At 48.2% G+C, this 13790-nt stretch overlaps 1 protein-coding gene across 3 annotated transcripts in view; it reads right to left on the bottom strand.

Annotated features, from left to right (window-relative positions):
* Positions 1-249: 249 nt before the first annotated feature.
* DRC7 (dynein regulatory complex subunit 7) overlaps positions 250-13790 on the bottom strand; it is a 31120-nt gene continuing 17579 nt past the window's right edge. For all 3 annotated transcript variants that reach the window (XM_089781422.1, XM_075940432.2, XM_089781423.1), the window contains exons 11-18: positions 12307-12435; positions 10241-10467; positions 7665-7880; positions 6198-6308; positions 4698-4808; positions 2453-2647; positions 1521-1660; positions 250-631 (exon numbers count right to left, since the gene is read on the bottom strand). In XM_089781422.1, coding sequence (XP_089637548.1) covers positions 538-631; positions 1521-1660; positions 2453-2647; positions 4698-4808; positions 6198-6308; positions 7665-7880; positions 10241-10467; positions 12307-12435 — 1223 coding nt within the window. In that variant the 3' untranslated portion in view covers positions 250-537. The remainder of the gene's footprint in view (positions 632-1520; positions 1661-2452; positions 2648-4697; positions 4809-6197; positions 6309-7664; positions 7881-10240; positions 10468-12306; positions 12436-13790) is intronic.

Consider the following 13790-nt stretch of genomic DNA (forward strand, 5'->3'; position numbering starts at 1 on the left):
CAGGAAATACCGGACATTTCACATGTCTGGTATTTTTTTTTACCGGCCGGAGGACCTGAATAACAGACAGTCCGGGCGAAAACCAGACACCTGGCAACCTTACTTAAACTGCAGAGCTGAACCATGATGTCACTGGTTACAAGACAACCAAGCCTTCTGATTCAGTTTTTGCTGTAACGCAGGTGGGCCTCGCAACAGCAAGATAACAAGACGACACACAAATTAACATAATTAACACAGGACAAAACCTCACTGGGAAAACATTTAATGAAATAAAAAGGGATAAATGCAATAGGTGGAAATGAAACTTACAAACAAGGTAATCCAGCCATTATAACCTTCCTCGTGGCGAGCCCAGCAGCTCCTGGAGAAAACAGCCGAGAGGCCTTGAGGGAAATTTGACCAGCCAGACCACACATGGGTCACTGAACACAAGCAGGAAGAAGATGCTACCTTTCTTGCCAGCAGCTCTTACGGTTAGGTCAACCCACTCTGGGTACCGTTTCCAGGGACTGCTGTGGGAGAACAGGGACTATATCAGACATTAAATTTGAGATACTCGGCCAGGCGAGGGTCCTTGCACAATTTCTCGTCCAGTTCCATGTATTTCTGTGGTGCCATCTCTTTGTGTCTAAAGAAGGGAACCAGAAGCTGATGAGATTAAGTGGAATATTTTCAGATGATGAAATTATCAAACAATTGACAGGCAAAGCCCCCGTGAATATCTACTTGCAGAGCTCCCTTAAATCACTCCAGTAGGACTGACACACATTCCTTTAACACAGGCGTGGGCAATAACTTTTGATGGGGAGCCACTCCAAGATTGCGGAAAGTGGTCTTTTCCATGATACGAATGGAGGAGATGCGGGGTCTGGGATGGAGGTTGGGTGCAGAAGGGAGCCCGGGTAAGGGACTGGGGTGCAGGAGGGAGACAGGAGTCTGGGAGGGAGTTGGGATGAAGCAGGCTGTTGTGACCTAGGGCAGGGGACTCGAGTGCAGGGGCTTGGGATGTGACCTAAGGTAGGAGGGGATTGTGATCTAAGGCAGGAGTTTGGGTATGTTGCATGGGGGGGCAGATAATTGGGGCAGGAAAGGGCTGGGGTGCCAGAAGCAGGCTGTGGCCAAGAGACTTTACTTGTCAGCTGCCAAATTAGCCTGTCTGCCTGCAGAGCTTAAAATGTTTCCCAGCTGGCCAGCCTGCTGGCCATGTGCTTCGTGAATAACTGAGCAAGGAGAAGGGGTGTGATTTGTGTTAGCTGCCTGTTATTCTAACAAGCAGCTCCCATTGGCTGGTTTCTGGGAATGGGAATGTGCTGGGGGCAGGGCAGCTCCTAAAACTTCTCCCTTCACCTCCAGTTTTAAAACAGAAACGGAACCCTGCAGCCACGTTTCTGCAGGGGCTGCGGGGCAAGCAGAGGAGCCTGCCTGGGGCTCCCCGCTGCCTCTGTGGGCCGGATCCGGTGGCTTGGCAGGCTGGATCTGGGTCATGGGCTATATTTTGCCCAGGCCTGATTTAACACCTGTTAAGCCGTATTTCCAGAATGTGAATCCGGAACATGGCATCAGAGCAGTAGGTTAGGTAGGCATCCTCGTCCTCCAAGGTCATAGAGAGCTGGTTTTGCTGGTACCACTGTTGTTTCTTTTGTAACTCCTGTGTCTCCTGATGGGAAGAAGGTACAAATCAGTCTCAGAGATAGATAGATAGATAGATAGATAGATAGATAGATAGATAGATAGATAGATAGATAGATAGATGGGTGTATGGGTGTATGGGGATAGATAGGTAGATAGATAGATAGGTGTATGGGGATAGATAGATAGATAGATAGATAGATAGATAGATAGATAGATAGATAGATAGATAGATAGATAGATAGATAGATAGATAGATAGATAGATAGATGGGTGTATGGGTGTATGGGGATAGATAGATAGAAGGTATGTGTGGGGGTAGATAGATAGATAGAGGGGGTGTATGGGGATAGACAGATAGATTAAATTAGATAGAGATCAAGAACGTAGCATATCAAGGCCAAAAGAAGGAAAAAAGAGCGTAGTAGAAAAAGAAATATACTAAATTGGAAGCAAAGAATGGGATGAGGACATGGAGAACACAAAACAAACTAGGAAAAAGAAAGGAAGAAGAGAGAAATGTGTAGAGCGCCGCCTCCTTGAGGATAAGACATTGGGGGTCAAATTCTGTTCTGCTATGAGCTAGTACAAATCCATTGAATTTGCTCCTAGGGCTATTCTGCCCTATGTTGTCCTTGGGCAAAGACAGAGCAACACGAGGGCATGTATGCAGCCTCCCTGGACTAAAGATGTTGGCAGAGTGCTGCTTTTTCACCTGCTGTAAAATGGAGGGAGAGCCCCATGTGGTCCCCTCCCGGAGCAAAGGCGCCCCGATGCACTGCTGGAGCCAAGGAGTGGACCATGCGAAAGGGGGCGTGACCTTCTCAAAGCGAGCCTGGATGAAGTTGGCCTTCTCAATGAGCCGGTGCTTGAAATCAGTCAGGCAGTCTTCCTTGAGGCGGAGGGCTTGCCACTTGGTCATCTTCTCTGTGCTGCCCATTTGAATCAGGAAGGGTGCCAGGTAATCTAGGTCCTGCTCCACTTGTCTCTGTCTCTCTTCTTGCATCAGACGCTCCTGGAGGGGAAGGGAGAGAAGAACAAGTGCCCCAAACATCCCTGTGTAGGGCTCTAGCATCGCAACATGCAGTGTTGCTGTCTTCTCCCCTCCTTCCTTCCCTCCCTCCCTCCCTCCCTCGTTCCCCCCTGCTCTGGGACATAACTACTCTCCGAGGTCTGACCAGACCGCTTGCTTTTCACCAGCTGTTTCTTATACCACCCGTTTCCCAGCAGAACTCCCAACCTGATTCTTATTCTGTTACCTAGTTTTTGGCTGTGGCTTTCAACAACTCACCCATTCCCCTAGAATACTGAGCTTGTCCCAGACATGAAATGTCATCTCTGGCGTGGGAAGGGCCCCTCAAAGTACACTGCCCTCTAGGGTTGAAGTGGTTCAGAGTGGAGGGTTGTGTTGCATTTGAAACCTTTCTCAGTGATGTCCGCCTAGTTGACAAATATTTGCTTCTGGATAGCTCTCAATTTGTTCTTCAGTCCATAGGTACCTGACACAAAATCTTGTGTCTCTTTTGGTTACCTTTCTCATCGGGGTGCATAAGAACAGAACATAAGAACAGCCATAGGTCCAGCTAGCCCAATATGCTGTCTGCTGACAGTGGCCAATACAAGATGCCCCAGAGGGAGGGAACACAATAGGTAATCCTCATGTGATCCCTCCCCTGTCACCCACCTCCAGAGAAACAGAGGCTAGGGACACCATTCCTACCCATCCTGGCTAATAGCCATTGATGGACCTAACCTCCATGAATCTATCTAGCTCTTTTTTGAACCCAGTTAAAGTTCTAGCCTTCACCGCATCCTCTGGCAAGGAGTTCCACAAGTTGACTGTGTGCTGAGTGAAGAAAAAGTATTGTTCCTGGAATTTATTATTGTGCCCAGAACACAATCCACACAAAATAAACATCTTGCCGACAAGTGGAATTTGAAAACAAGCCCCATAACAACCTGTGATAGCTAGACTGGAATTTTGTCCAGAAAATACACATGGCATGAATTCCTCAAGAGATACCCTGGGCTAGAATCAATACTGATGTTATAAATGCCAAACTGTCAAACCATCTATTCCAAATCTGGTACTCAGGGAACAAGTTGATATTTCCCTAACAAAATGAACCTTGGCTATGGAGCTGGTTTGGAATTAGCAAACTCCTCACTTAGCTCCAACTACAATTAGTTTCATTATTATGAATGATTTTATGTATTGTATTAAACTCAATCTGGGTGTGATTTTGTTGATGACATGGTTCTTCCAGAAAGTCATAGGCAAAGGAGCCAGATCTTCAACTAATACAAATTGTAGCTTCGTGGAAGTCAACAGAGGTATGCCGATTCCCACCAGCCCAGGATCTCAGCCAGGGAGTTTTAATGGCACTAGAATGGTCTCTAGGGATAGTTCCTCAGAAGGGAAGAATTTGAGCTGGGATTTCTTTGACCTCCAGTAATGAACTCTGAATCCAATCCTAAAAAACCTTATCTGGATTCTTGCTGATCCACTTAAAGACACTAGGCTTATCTCAGGGTATGTCTACACTACCCTCCTAGTTCGAACTAGGAGGGTAATGTAGGCATACCGCACTTGCAAATGAAGCCCGGGATTTGAATTTCCCGGGCTTCATTTGCATAAGCGGGGAGCCGCCATTTTTAAATCCTCACTTGTTCGAACCCCGTGTAGCGCGGCTACACGGGGCTCGAACTAGGTAGTTCGGACTAGGTTCCTATTCCGAACTACCGGTACACCTCGTGGAACTACCGGTAGTTCGGAATAGGAACCTAGTCCAAACTACCTAGTTCGAGCCCCGTGTAGCCGCGCTACACGGGGTTCGAACAAGCGGGGATTTAAAAATGGCGGCTTCCCGCTTATGCAAATGAAGCCCGGGAAATTCAAATCCCGGGCTTCATTTGCAAGTGCGGTATGCCTACATTACCCCGCTAGTTTGAACTAGCGGGGTAGTGTAGACATACCCTCATGGTTCCTACTAAACCCCACCTTTAGTACAAGAGATAGAAATTGGGATCAAAAGTTATGGTTGTTATTAGACACTGCTGCCTACCATCGTCTCTCGATGTTGTTTGCTCTTTTCATTCCTTTCTGTATCATACATAGAAACCGTCAGCTTGTTGGTAGCTGCTTCTTCCTCCCGGATCTTGAGAATTTCTAACACCTTCAGTGAAATCAGAAAAGCAAAGATCTCGTGACATTTCCTCAAAGCATGAAGCCCTCCTCTTGACTGTCTGCTTCAAAGAACATATGCCTGGTCAGTATGCAAGGACGGTGGCACTGCATGACGGTGTAAGCTTGTATCCATTTTCGCTAGGGAGCGGCATGTATCTGTTCATGGGCTGAGGATATATTGGCCAAAAGAGCAGCATTTTTAAAGAGTACTAATAAGAACTTTATTTCTGTTGCCTCATTGACTATGTCTAGACAGCAGTACTTTTCCGGTATCCTGGAAAAGCAATGCTGCGTCCAAGGAATGCGTCCGCTTTTCCAATTTTTTTTTTTGAAAAGTGGACGCTCTCTTTCGCCATCCCTGTAAACCTCGTTTGACAAGGAAGAAGGGATGGCTCGAAAGAGCAGGTTTGTCTGAAATCTGGTGCCGTGTAGACGCGCCAAATTTCGGAAAAGCCTCTTCTGACAGAAACGCGGAAAAAGATCCGTAAATTTCTATTTCCGACATTTCTTTGTCATCTAGGCGTAGCCATACTCTTTGATGGAATTACCAAAAGTATTCCTCGTTACGGAGCCTAAACGTAAACAATGTGAACAATGGGGTTATAGTTCCATTGAGCTATTGTGATGACTATGAACCTCCGGCGCGAAAGATGGGTGTCCCCAAAGCCCATTGATGGAATTACAGATCCATAAATCTTACCCGAGTATTTTGTGACCCTCTACTTTGCCATCAGACTGGCACCACAGTCCTTTTCATTACCTAACCAACTGCTATAGGGATTTCATCAAAGTAGTTTTCTCACGTTCCGATCCAGCGGTCTTCTCTTCAAAGCTGCAATAGCTCTGCTCGGTCAGTCCCTCGCAACCAGTGCCATGGAAGTGGGGTTTGGTGCATGCAGTTGCAATGGGTTACCGATTGCAATCCATCTCTTTTAAGGTAATTTGTCCTTTACTACAGAGGTAAGCACCTAGATGCTATGGCCTTGGCTACCTTAGAAGTGCTTAGTTAGCAATTAGATTGTAATCTCTTGGGCATCCTCTTCTTTCCTGCTCTGGTCAGCAGGCAAATGGCAGATGTGCTGCTAGCTATCCCACTACGGACCCTCTCTGTTGCAGCCCTTTTATGCCCTGTCCCTAGAAAGTGGAAGGAGAGCCGAGGAGGAGTCTTCACAAAAATCCCAAAGACTGATTTCCACCGAACAAAGGCAAGCCATGGTTTGTATATTCTGGGCTGGGGACCAGCACCGTGTCATCGGAACTGATCACTGAGATACTGGATAATATTGGACCACATGACATGATGTGAAGAGATGGTTAGTTGCACCTAGTTCTAACGTCTAACATACGTTGGTGTTAGCAAGGAGATTTCCCCCATCACCTCTGTTTCAGACTCCCAGACTTGATGCCTCAGGTGCTTTTCTGCATCCATTAGCTTCAGCATCATTTCATAGAGATGCAGCAGCTTCTTGTTCTTCTGAAAAGACCCCACCTAAAGACAAAAGCACCAGTGTTGGATGCAGAGTCTTCTAGACACATGGAACCAGATCGTCATAAGAACATAAGAATGGCCAGACTGGGTCAAACTAAAGGTCCCCCTAGCCCAGTGTCCTCTCTGCCGACAGTGGCCAATGCCAGATATCCCAGAGGGAGTGAACACAACAGGGAATCATCAAGTGATCCCTCCCCTGTCATCCATTCCCAGACTCTGACAAACAGAGGCCAGGGACACCATTCCTGCCCATTCTGGCTGATTAATATTGATGGACCTAACTCCATGAATCTATCTAGTTCTTTTTTGAACCCTGTTAAGTCCTGGTCTTCACGATATCCTCTGGCAAGGAGTTCCACAGGTTGGCTGTGTGCTGCATGAAGAAAAACTTCCTTTGTTTGTTTTAAACCTGCTGCCTATTACTTTCATTCGGTGACCCCTAGTTCTTACATTGTGGAAATAAGTAAATAACTTTTCCGTATTCTCTTTTTCCACACCAGTCATGATTTGACAAACCTCTATCATATCCCCCCTTCGTCTCCTCTTTTCCACCCTGAAAAGCCCCAGTCTCTTTAATGTCTCTTCATATGGGACCCGTTCCAAGCCCCTAATCATTTTTGTTGCCCTTTTCTGAAGTTTTTCCAATGCCAAGCTAGCTTTTTTGAGATGAGGCAACTGCATCTGCACGCAGTATTCAGGATGTGGGCATACCATGGTTTTATATAGAGGCAGTAAGATATTCTCGGTCTTATTCTCGATCCCTTTTTTATCTTCAGTTGGTTAGTAACTGACACATTTCCACTGACTTCAATAGAGCTACGCTGATTTACACCATCTGAGAATCTGGCGCATGGTTAATAGTTAATTTAGCTCTGTCTAGGGTTTGAATCTAACACTTCACTGTGGCTGGCAGTATATTGTTCCTCTCTTTGTTGCTGCTGTGTGGCTAGAATCAGTTTTCCGCCCACTTGAGGTCACAGGACAGCAGCCCCGGGGCAGCAGTTTGCACGCTCTTTGCAAAGCGACAAAAATGACAGACTTTTTCAAAAGCATCCAGATTGTAGGAAAAAAATACATCACCTGGGCAAACTAATGGATGGAGAGTTTAGGACAAATGGTAACAACACACAGCAAATCCATCATAGAAATGGAGATAGAACCCATGGAATTTTGACTTCTTGTGCCCTTAATTGCTCCCCCAAGAGAGAAATGCCGAAAAGAGGTTTCATCTTTCCCTTCCTAAAGTGCCAGCTTGGATCCTCAGAACCATGGAAATTGTCTTCTCAAATTCTGAGTCAGACTTCCAGCTTCTCTTTGTGCCTTTTGGGACTGGAAACCTCCAATTCATTGGCATACCTGGTAGCTGATGCACATATCGGAGGTCATGATGATCTTGTTTCCTTTATTATCTTCCTCCTTTTGTTTGATGAACTCCTTCTTCGAGGCCGTGATGTAACTGTCCTTGCAATGATACGTCAGCATAATCCGCTCCTCCGAGATCATAAAGATGCGCTCTGCTACATCGTCATCAGCTGGCTTTTGGGTGTTTCTACGGAACTGCTCCTTGATTTGCTGGGGGTGGTGGTGGGAAGAAGAGATGCAAACAGGTCAGAAGTGAACAGATGGCCTAGAAAAATGACAAGATCGGGGAGGAGATTTGAATGGACCAGGCGGGAAACAGACACCCAAGGAGAAAACTGAGCCCTACTCCAAATCCAAGCTCTAAATAAGACGATAACGGCTTTGCTCAGACTCGGGACTACGATGCCCTCCCACCTGTGACTGCAGTGTAGCAGAGAAGGAGCAGAGCCAGCGCTGCTTGGGGTTGCTGCTTACAGGAGCAGATTCCACCCTTCAGGTACAAGAGCAGAGCTGGACCATGTGTAAGGGGACTGTTACCCCTTACTAAAACTCTGTGGGAGTTTTTTGGTTTGCCAGCTCCCAGTTTCAGAAGGGACATGAGTCTGACAGACCCCAGAGACAATGGAAAGCAGCCAACACTCCAGCTCAGCCTGATTGACAGGTTGGACAGGCCAGTGAGGAAGGGGAGAGGCCAGGCCCCGTCCTCCCTGTGACCTGGGATTGTTCTGGCTCTCTCTGAGCAAACAGAGAGCTGAGACGCAGCCCAAGGAGTGCAAGCTGTGTGCTGAGGGGCAGTTTTTGCAGCAGCTGAGCCAGACACACACAGCTCAAGGAGCGCCGACCCTGTGTTGAGCAGCAGACTGGCAGTGCTCAGAGAGCCAAAAGGAACAGAGAAGCAATGCAAGAAGCTAGAGACTGGCCAAGCAGCTCAGCCTGCAGCTGGATGTGGTGAGCAGCGGGGAACTGCAAAGTGTGGGGAGAGGCTCTGGACTGGGAGAGGGGTCTGGCCACTTGGAGCTTGAGGCTGTGTGGTCACTGCCAGAGCAAGCGTGTCCAGCCTGCAACGCCCCCCCCCCCCCTGCAGCACATCCAAGGCCTCTAAGGGGCCTCTAAGGAAGAGACTGTGGACTGTCCTTACACTCTGCAGGCTGCTGTTTTGATGTCCCTGTGCTACAGAGCAGGGCTGTGTGTTCTCATTTAACCTTTCTCATTTTTTCTTATTCTTTTCTCTTTAATCAGTTGATGTTTAATAAATTGTATTTGCTTTGAACCTTATGAAGTGATCACTGGGCCAAGAAGGCCTGCAGTGTAAAGAGAGCACCTCGGAGTGGGGACACCCTAACTCCTGCCCCTAGTGACTACAAGGTCGGGGATTAAGCCCCAGGAAACCTGGGCCAGCCTTGTTGGGGTTTCAAGGCTCTGCTACTCAGGAGGGTGGAGGGGGAGCCCTCAGGAACAGGGGAGCCGTGGGGTAAAGGAAGTGGGAGCGGGGACTCAGATCCTTTCGCTGGTTCATTTCACCGGGGTGGTATAAAAGCCAGGAAAGTTCCCCACAATAGCAGGATCATTCCCCCGCTTACACATGCGCTCCATGTGGCATTATACCTCGGAGAAGCACAGTTCCTCCAGGAATTCCCTGCACACAGGGGGGAAAGGATGCAACCTTCCCCTTTGAACACCAGTCCAAGCACCAGACGCCTTGCATAGCGTCGGGAAAGGGTCATTCTTATGCAGGGGTGGGCAAAAGGGCCTCTGTGGGTCGGATCCAGCCCGCCAAGTCCCTAAGGCCAATTAGGGCCTGTGCTGCTTTGAAGTGCCGCAGGGTGGGAGCAGAGCAAAGGAAGCTTCATGCACTCCCCTGCTCCTAGGCTTCCCGTGTTCCCCCGCCCCTAGGCTCTGATTGGTCTGGGGGTGGGGGAGCGTGCCAAGCCTCTTCCAGGGCATGGGAGCCTAATGGGAAGGGAGGGCAAAGGGGCTCCCTCACTCCCAGACTAATCATGGTCTGGAGGTGGGTAGTCCCGCCCCTTCCTGTTTAGGCCATGTCCCTTCCGGGGTGGCTTGGGGCTACTTCAAAAATTTTTGAAGTGGCCCCCGGGCAAAAATTGTTGCCCACCCCTGCTCTTATGGCTCTAATTCAAGAAAGCACTTAAGCACAAGGCCGACTTTAAGTCCATGCTTAGCATCATTCAATAGTTGGGGGTGCTTCCCAGAATTAGGGTTTATAAGACTCCCTAGGAATGACATGGTGCAAATCCGAGTGCTGGCGATATTGCTTAGCATTATGGGCACGTTTCATAACAAAACCCCAAAGCTGGCTAGTGTTGGGGCTGAACACAGACACACCCCCAGTGGGGCATTTTGGAACCTGGGCGAATGTTTTTGTCCAAACTCCTAGCTAAATCGTGGTTGCTCCAGGGAGTCATGGTGGGGTATCTGGGTCAGACTAGCCCCCATCCTTTCACTTGTTTGGAGTTTTCCCTTGGCGGTGCCAAGTGGAAATGAATCTGAACCTTCACCCGGAATCCCATGGACTGAAATTGGGAGGTTCTGAATAGCTCGCATATTGGTACCAAGATGGGCCGGGCATTCGATTCAGTGTTAGCGACGAGCATCTGTGCTCTTTTTGTCTTTTTGCCAAACATCGCGTGCCGGTAGTGCAGGAAATCTGACCGCCCTTCAAAGTATTCCGTCATCTCTTTGGCATTTTCAACCCGTTTTTGAAGGCCGTCTACTCGTGTCTCGCTGTAAAACTCCATGGTGCGCTCTGTCTCCGGCTCCATCGTTTTGTAGGTGTGGGCTAGGAGAGTCAGAGATACTGTATGAACCTCAAAAGGTGACGATGACAGCACTGGTTGATACGCTTGCCAAATATTACTTGGCACGAGCGGGCAGCATGCCGTGGGACTGGACTTTGTGACTGCCCCACCAGCCATCACAGAACCTGAATGACCCATGCAGGAGAGTAAGAGAATGTGGAACATCCCGTACTCCCATGCACTGGAATGCTGTGACTAACGGCACTGAAGGACAGCAGCATCCGCCCGGCCACCCCATCCTGCACACCTCTGGGCTGGGAGTAGGCGGAGCCTTGATTTCCCCCCGGAGATCGCCATGTGGATAGCTACCTAGGTTGGAGATATATGCTGCACTAGGTCCGTGGCTGATACTGGGTATATCTGCCCGGAGCCGGGGAAAAGCAGGAAACAAATAGTGAGTTTAAGACTTGTCAAACAGGAAAGTTTTACCAGTTACGCCAGTATAATTATACTGGTCCAATTAAACCCGTAGTTATATGGCTGTTTTCAGGTTAGCTTAACCCCCTTCTAAAGCAATAAAGAGTAAATTGAAAAGAAGCTACTGGAGTTTATCTATCTATCCCCACACACCAGCTCTATCTATCTATCTATCTATCTATCTATCTATCTATCTATCTATCTATCTATCTATCTATCTATCTATCTATCTATCTATCTATCTATCTATCTATCCATCCATCCATCCATCCATCCTGGGAGGCGGGGGGAGTTAACAAGGCTGCAGGGGGATGCTCCGCACCCATCAGTTTTTCCCTAGGAGTTGGTGCCTATGCTGCCTGTTATAAAGGGGGCCTCTCCAGACTCAGAATACCCCGGGATCGGGAAGGTGCCGCTTTGGCTTCCCCTCCCCTGGGCTGCAGGTTGTGAATGTCCCCCCCTCCGTTTCTTGTGCTGTAGCTAGTGCTTAGAGAGGCCCTAGACCAGGGCTACTCAACCTTGGAAGCCCTGGGGGCTACAACAATACTCACAGCACATGCCGGGGGCGGCAACGTAAGTATGGTTGTGTGTACATGCAAATGTATATGCAAATGTATATGCAAATGTACATGCAAATGTATATGCAAATGTATATGCAAATAGCTTCGTTCACACTGATGGGCATGAATGCAAAATTAAGGCAAGACTACACAACACACAGGCCCCGGTTAAGTCAGTTCTAGGGTTGCCAGGTGTCCAGTATTGTGGCTTCTGTCTGGTAAAACCCCCAGAAAATACCGGTATTTTCTGTTTCTCTCAGATGGAAGGCCACTTGGGACATTCTTTCCCTGCCACGTCTGCTGGGGAGTGTGGGGATTTAAAGGGGCCGTGACTCTTTTTTTTTTGCCCAACCAATTTTTTCCCCGCCATGTTTGGTATTTTTTATGAAAGTATCTGGCAACCCTAGTCAGCTCTGCTGATATTAATAAAATGCACTATTTACCGTTTCCACCCATCGGACAGCACTTTTCATGAGCAATGACGGTCCAGGAATTGAACGACTAAAACACAACTCATCAGAAGACCGTTATATTGACTACTTTTTTGTTCCGGCTTCACAACAGCCTAGGAATTTAACTACTAAAATACTTATCAACCCAAACTGTCCCGCGGGCTGCAAACAAACGGCCACGGGCCACATGTGAGCCATGGGCTGCGTGTCGAGTAGCCCTGCTCTAGAATGAAGCTTGGAAGAGCCTTTCTTGCTAGAGGATTTGGTTTTGCTGAACCGGTGACTGTGTCCAGCTGTTTATAGCCCCATCCTGGGGCATCCCCCACCAAACCTAGGCGGAACTGTCCCAGAGTGCAGCGCCCCCTGGGGGAGGAAGGGGGAATTTGTGTACCTTTGAGTCCCTGGACATGTCCCGGACTGAAGTACTCTGTCGTCACCTCGGTTTTTTTATTCAGTTGTCTCATGTTCATCATGTCCTCTCGGTTTCTGAACCACTCCTTGACCTCCAGCACCCGGGTACCTGGCAGGAGAAAAACCTCATGGCACGAGCCTGTGGCCCCTTGGAAATCCAACACATCAGATATTCCCTGGCAACAGAACTCAGGAGGGAGGGGAGAAAAAGATCACAGAACTGGCATCAAAGGAGAATGCTGGGGAAAGGAGGCTGGGGGTGCAAGCCAGGATCTCCACCCTGTGTCCTGGACCAGCTGCTTCAGGATATGGCTTAGAGATAAAGAAACGCTATTAGTTAAGCATAACACACCGTCCCCTTTGCTCTCATAGGGATTTCCCTGCGTGACTCCCATTCACATCAGTGGAAGTAGGCGCATCCTTTACAGTAGCTCTCTTAGCATTATACCTCTGTTTCTCTGCAGGAGCAAAATACAGGCAACTCCTGCCCACAGCTGAGGACTTGATCCTGAGAGGCACTGAGTGCTCTCGGCTGATCCTGCAGCGCACGTCAGCCGGTGCTTGGTGTCAAATGGGGCAGTGGAAAGGATCACCAAGTGCTTTCAGTCGAGCACATGTTATCTACGTGGTTGTGTAACCCAGTGTTTCTCAACCTTTTTTGTTATAAAATACCCCTTTAAAAAAAATTAGAAGTACCCCCGGTACATACAGTTTTCAGACACACAATTGTTTTCTACCATTGTAACACATTTGTTTAAACAGCTTCATCATAGTTGGGCGGGCGATGAAATGCTGGGGTGCAAAAAGCACAAAAAATAATAAAGCGCTGTAAAGCTTAACACAAAAATTCCGTTTTCGCCAAATTTCAGTTGTGTTGACATACCCCACCCCTGACTTCTCTTGAGTACCCCATGGGTACTCGTACCACTGGGTGAGAAACACTGGTGTAACCCACACACCGAGGCTACATCTACACTGCAGGCTTCTTGTGCAAGAAAGCGTCCACACTGCCATGGATGCTCTTGCGCAAGAAAGCTCTGATGGCCATTCACAGAATGGCCATCAGAACACCGGTGCTTTTTCCAATGTCTGTCCACACACACCGTTTTGGGCAAGAGCTCTTGCATCAAAAGGCTTTTTCCTCGTAGAAAGAGGAATAATTCTTGCGCAAAAAGCCCTGTCTTCTGATGATCTACTGTACTTTTTCTTGTGCAAAAATGATCTCGTAGTGTGGACACTCTGCAAGTTTTGGTGCAAAAACTCTGCAGTGTAGCTGTAGCCCTAGTGTGGTTCACTGTCCCATGCAGTGGCACCTAGACCACAGCAATCTCTTAGACTAAGAGACCTCTACAGCATGGGCTGGGAGCCAGTTGGCTTTTAGCCCAGATGGTAGAGGCTCCTGTACTAAGCTTCAGAGGTCCCGGGTTCAAATCTGGCTGCTGGCGGTTACAGTTGGATCAGACC

Source organism: Pelodiscus sinensis, chromosome 12 (assembly GCF_052426305.1).
Source record: "Pelodiscus sinensis isolate ZL-2025 chromosome 12, ASM5242630v1, whole genome shotgun sequence".
NCBI classification, from domain to species: Eukaryota; Metazoa; Chordata; order Testudines; family Trionychidae; genus Pelodiscus; species Pelodiscus sinensis.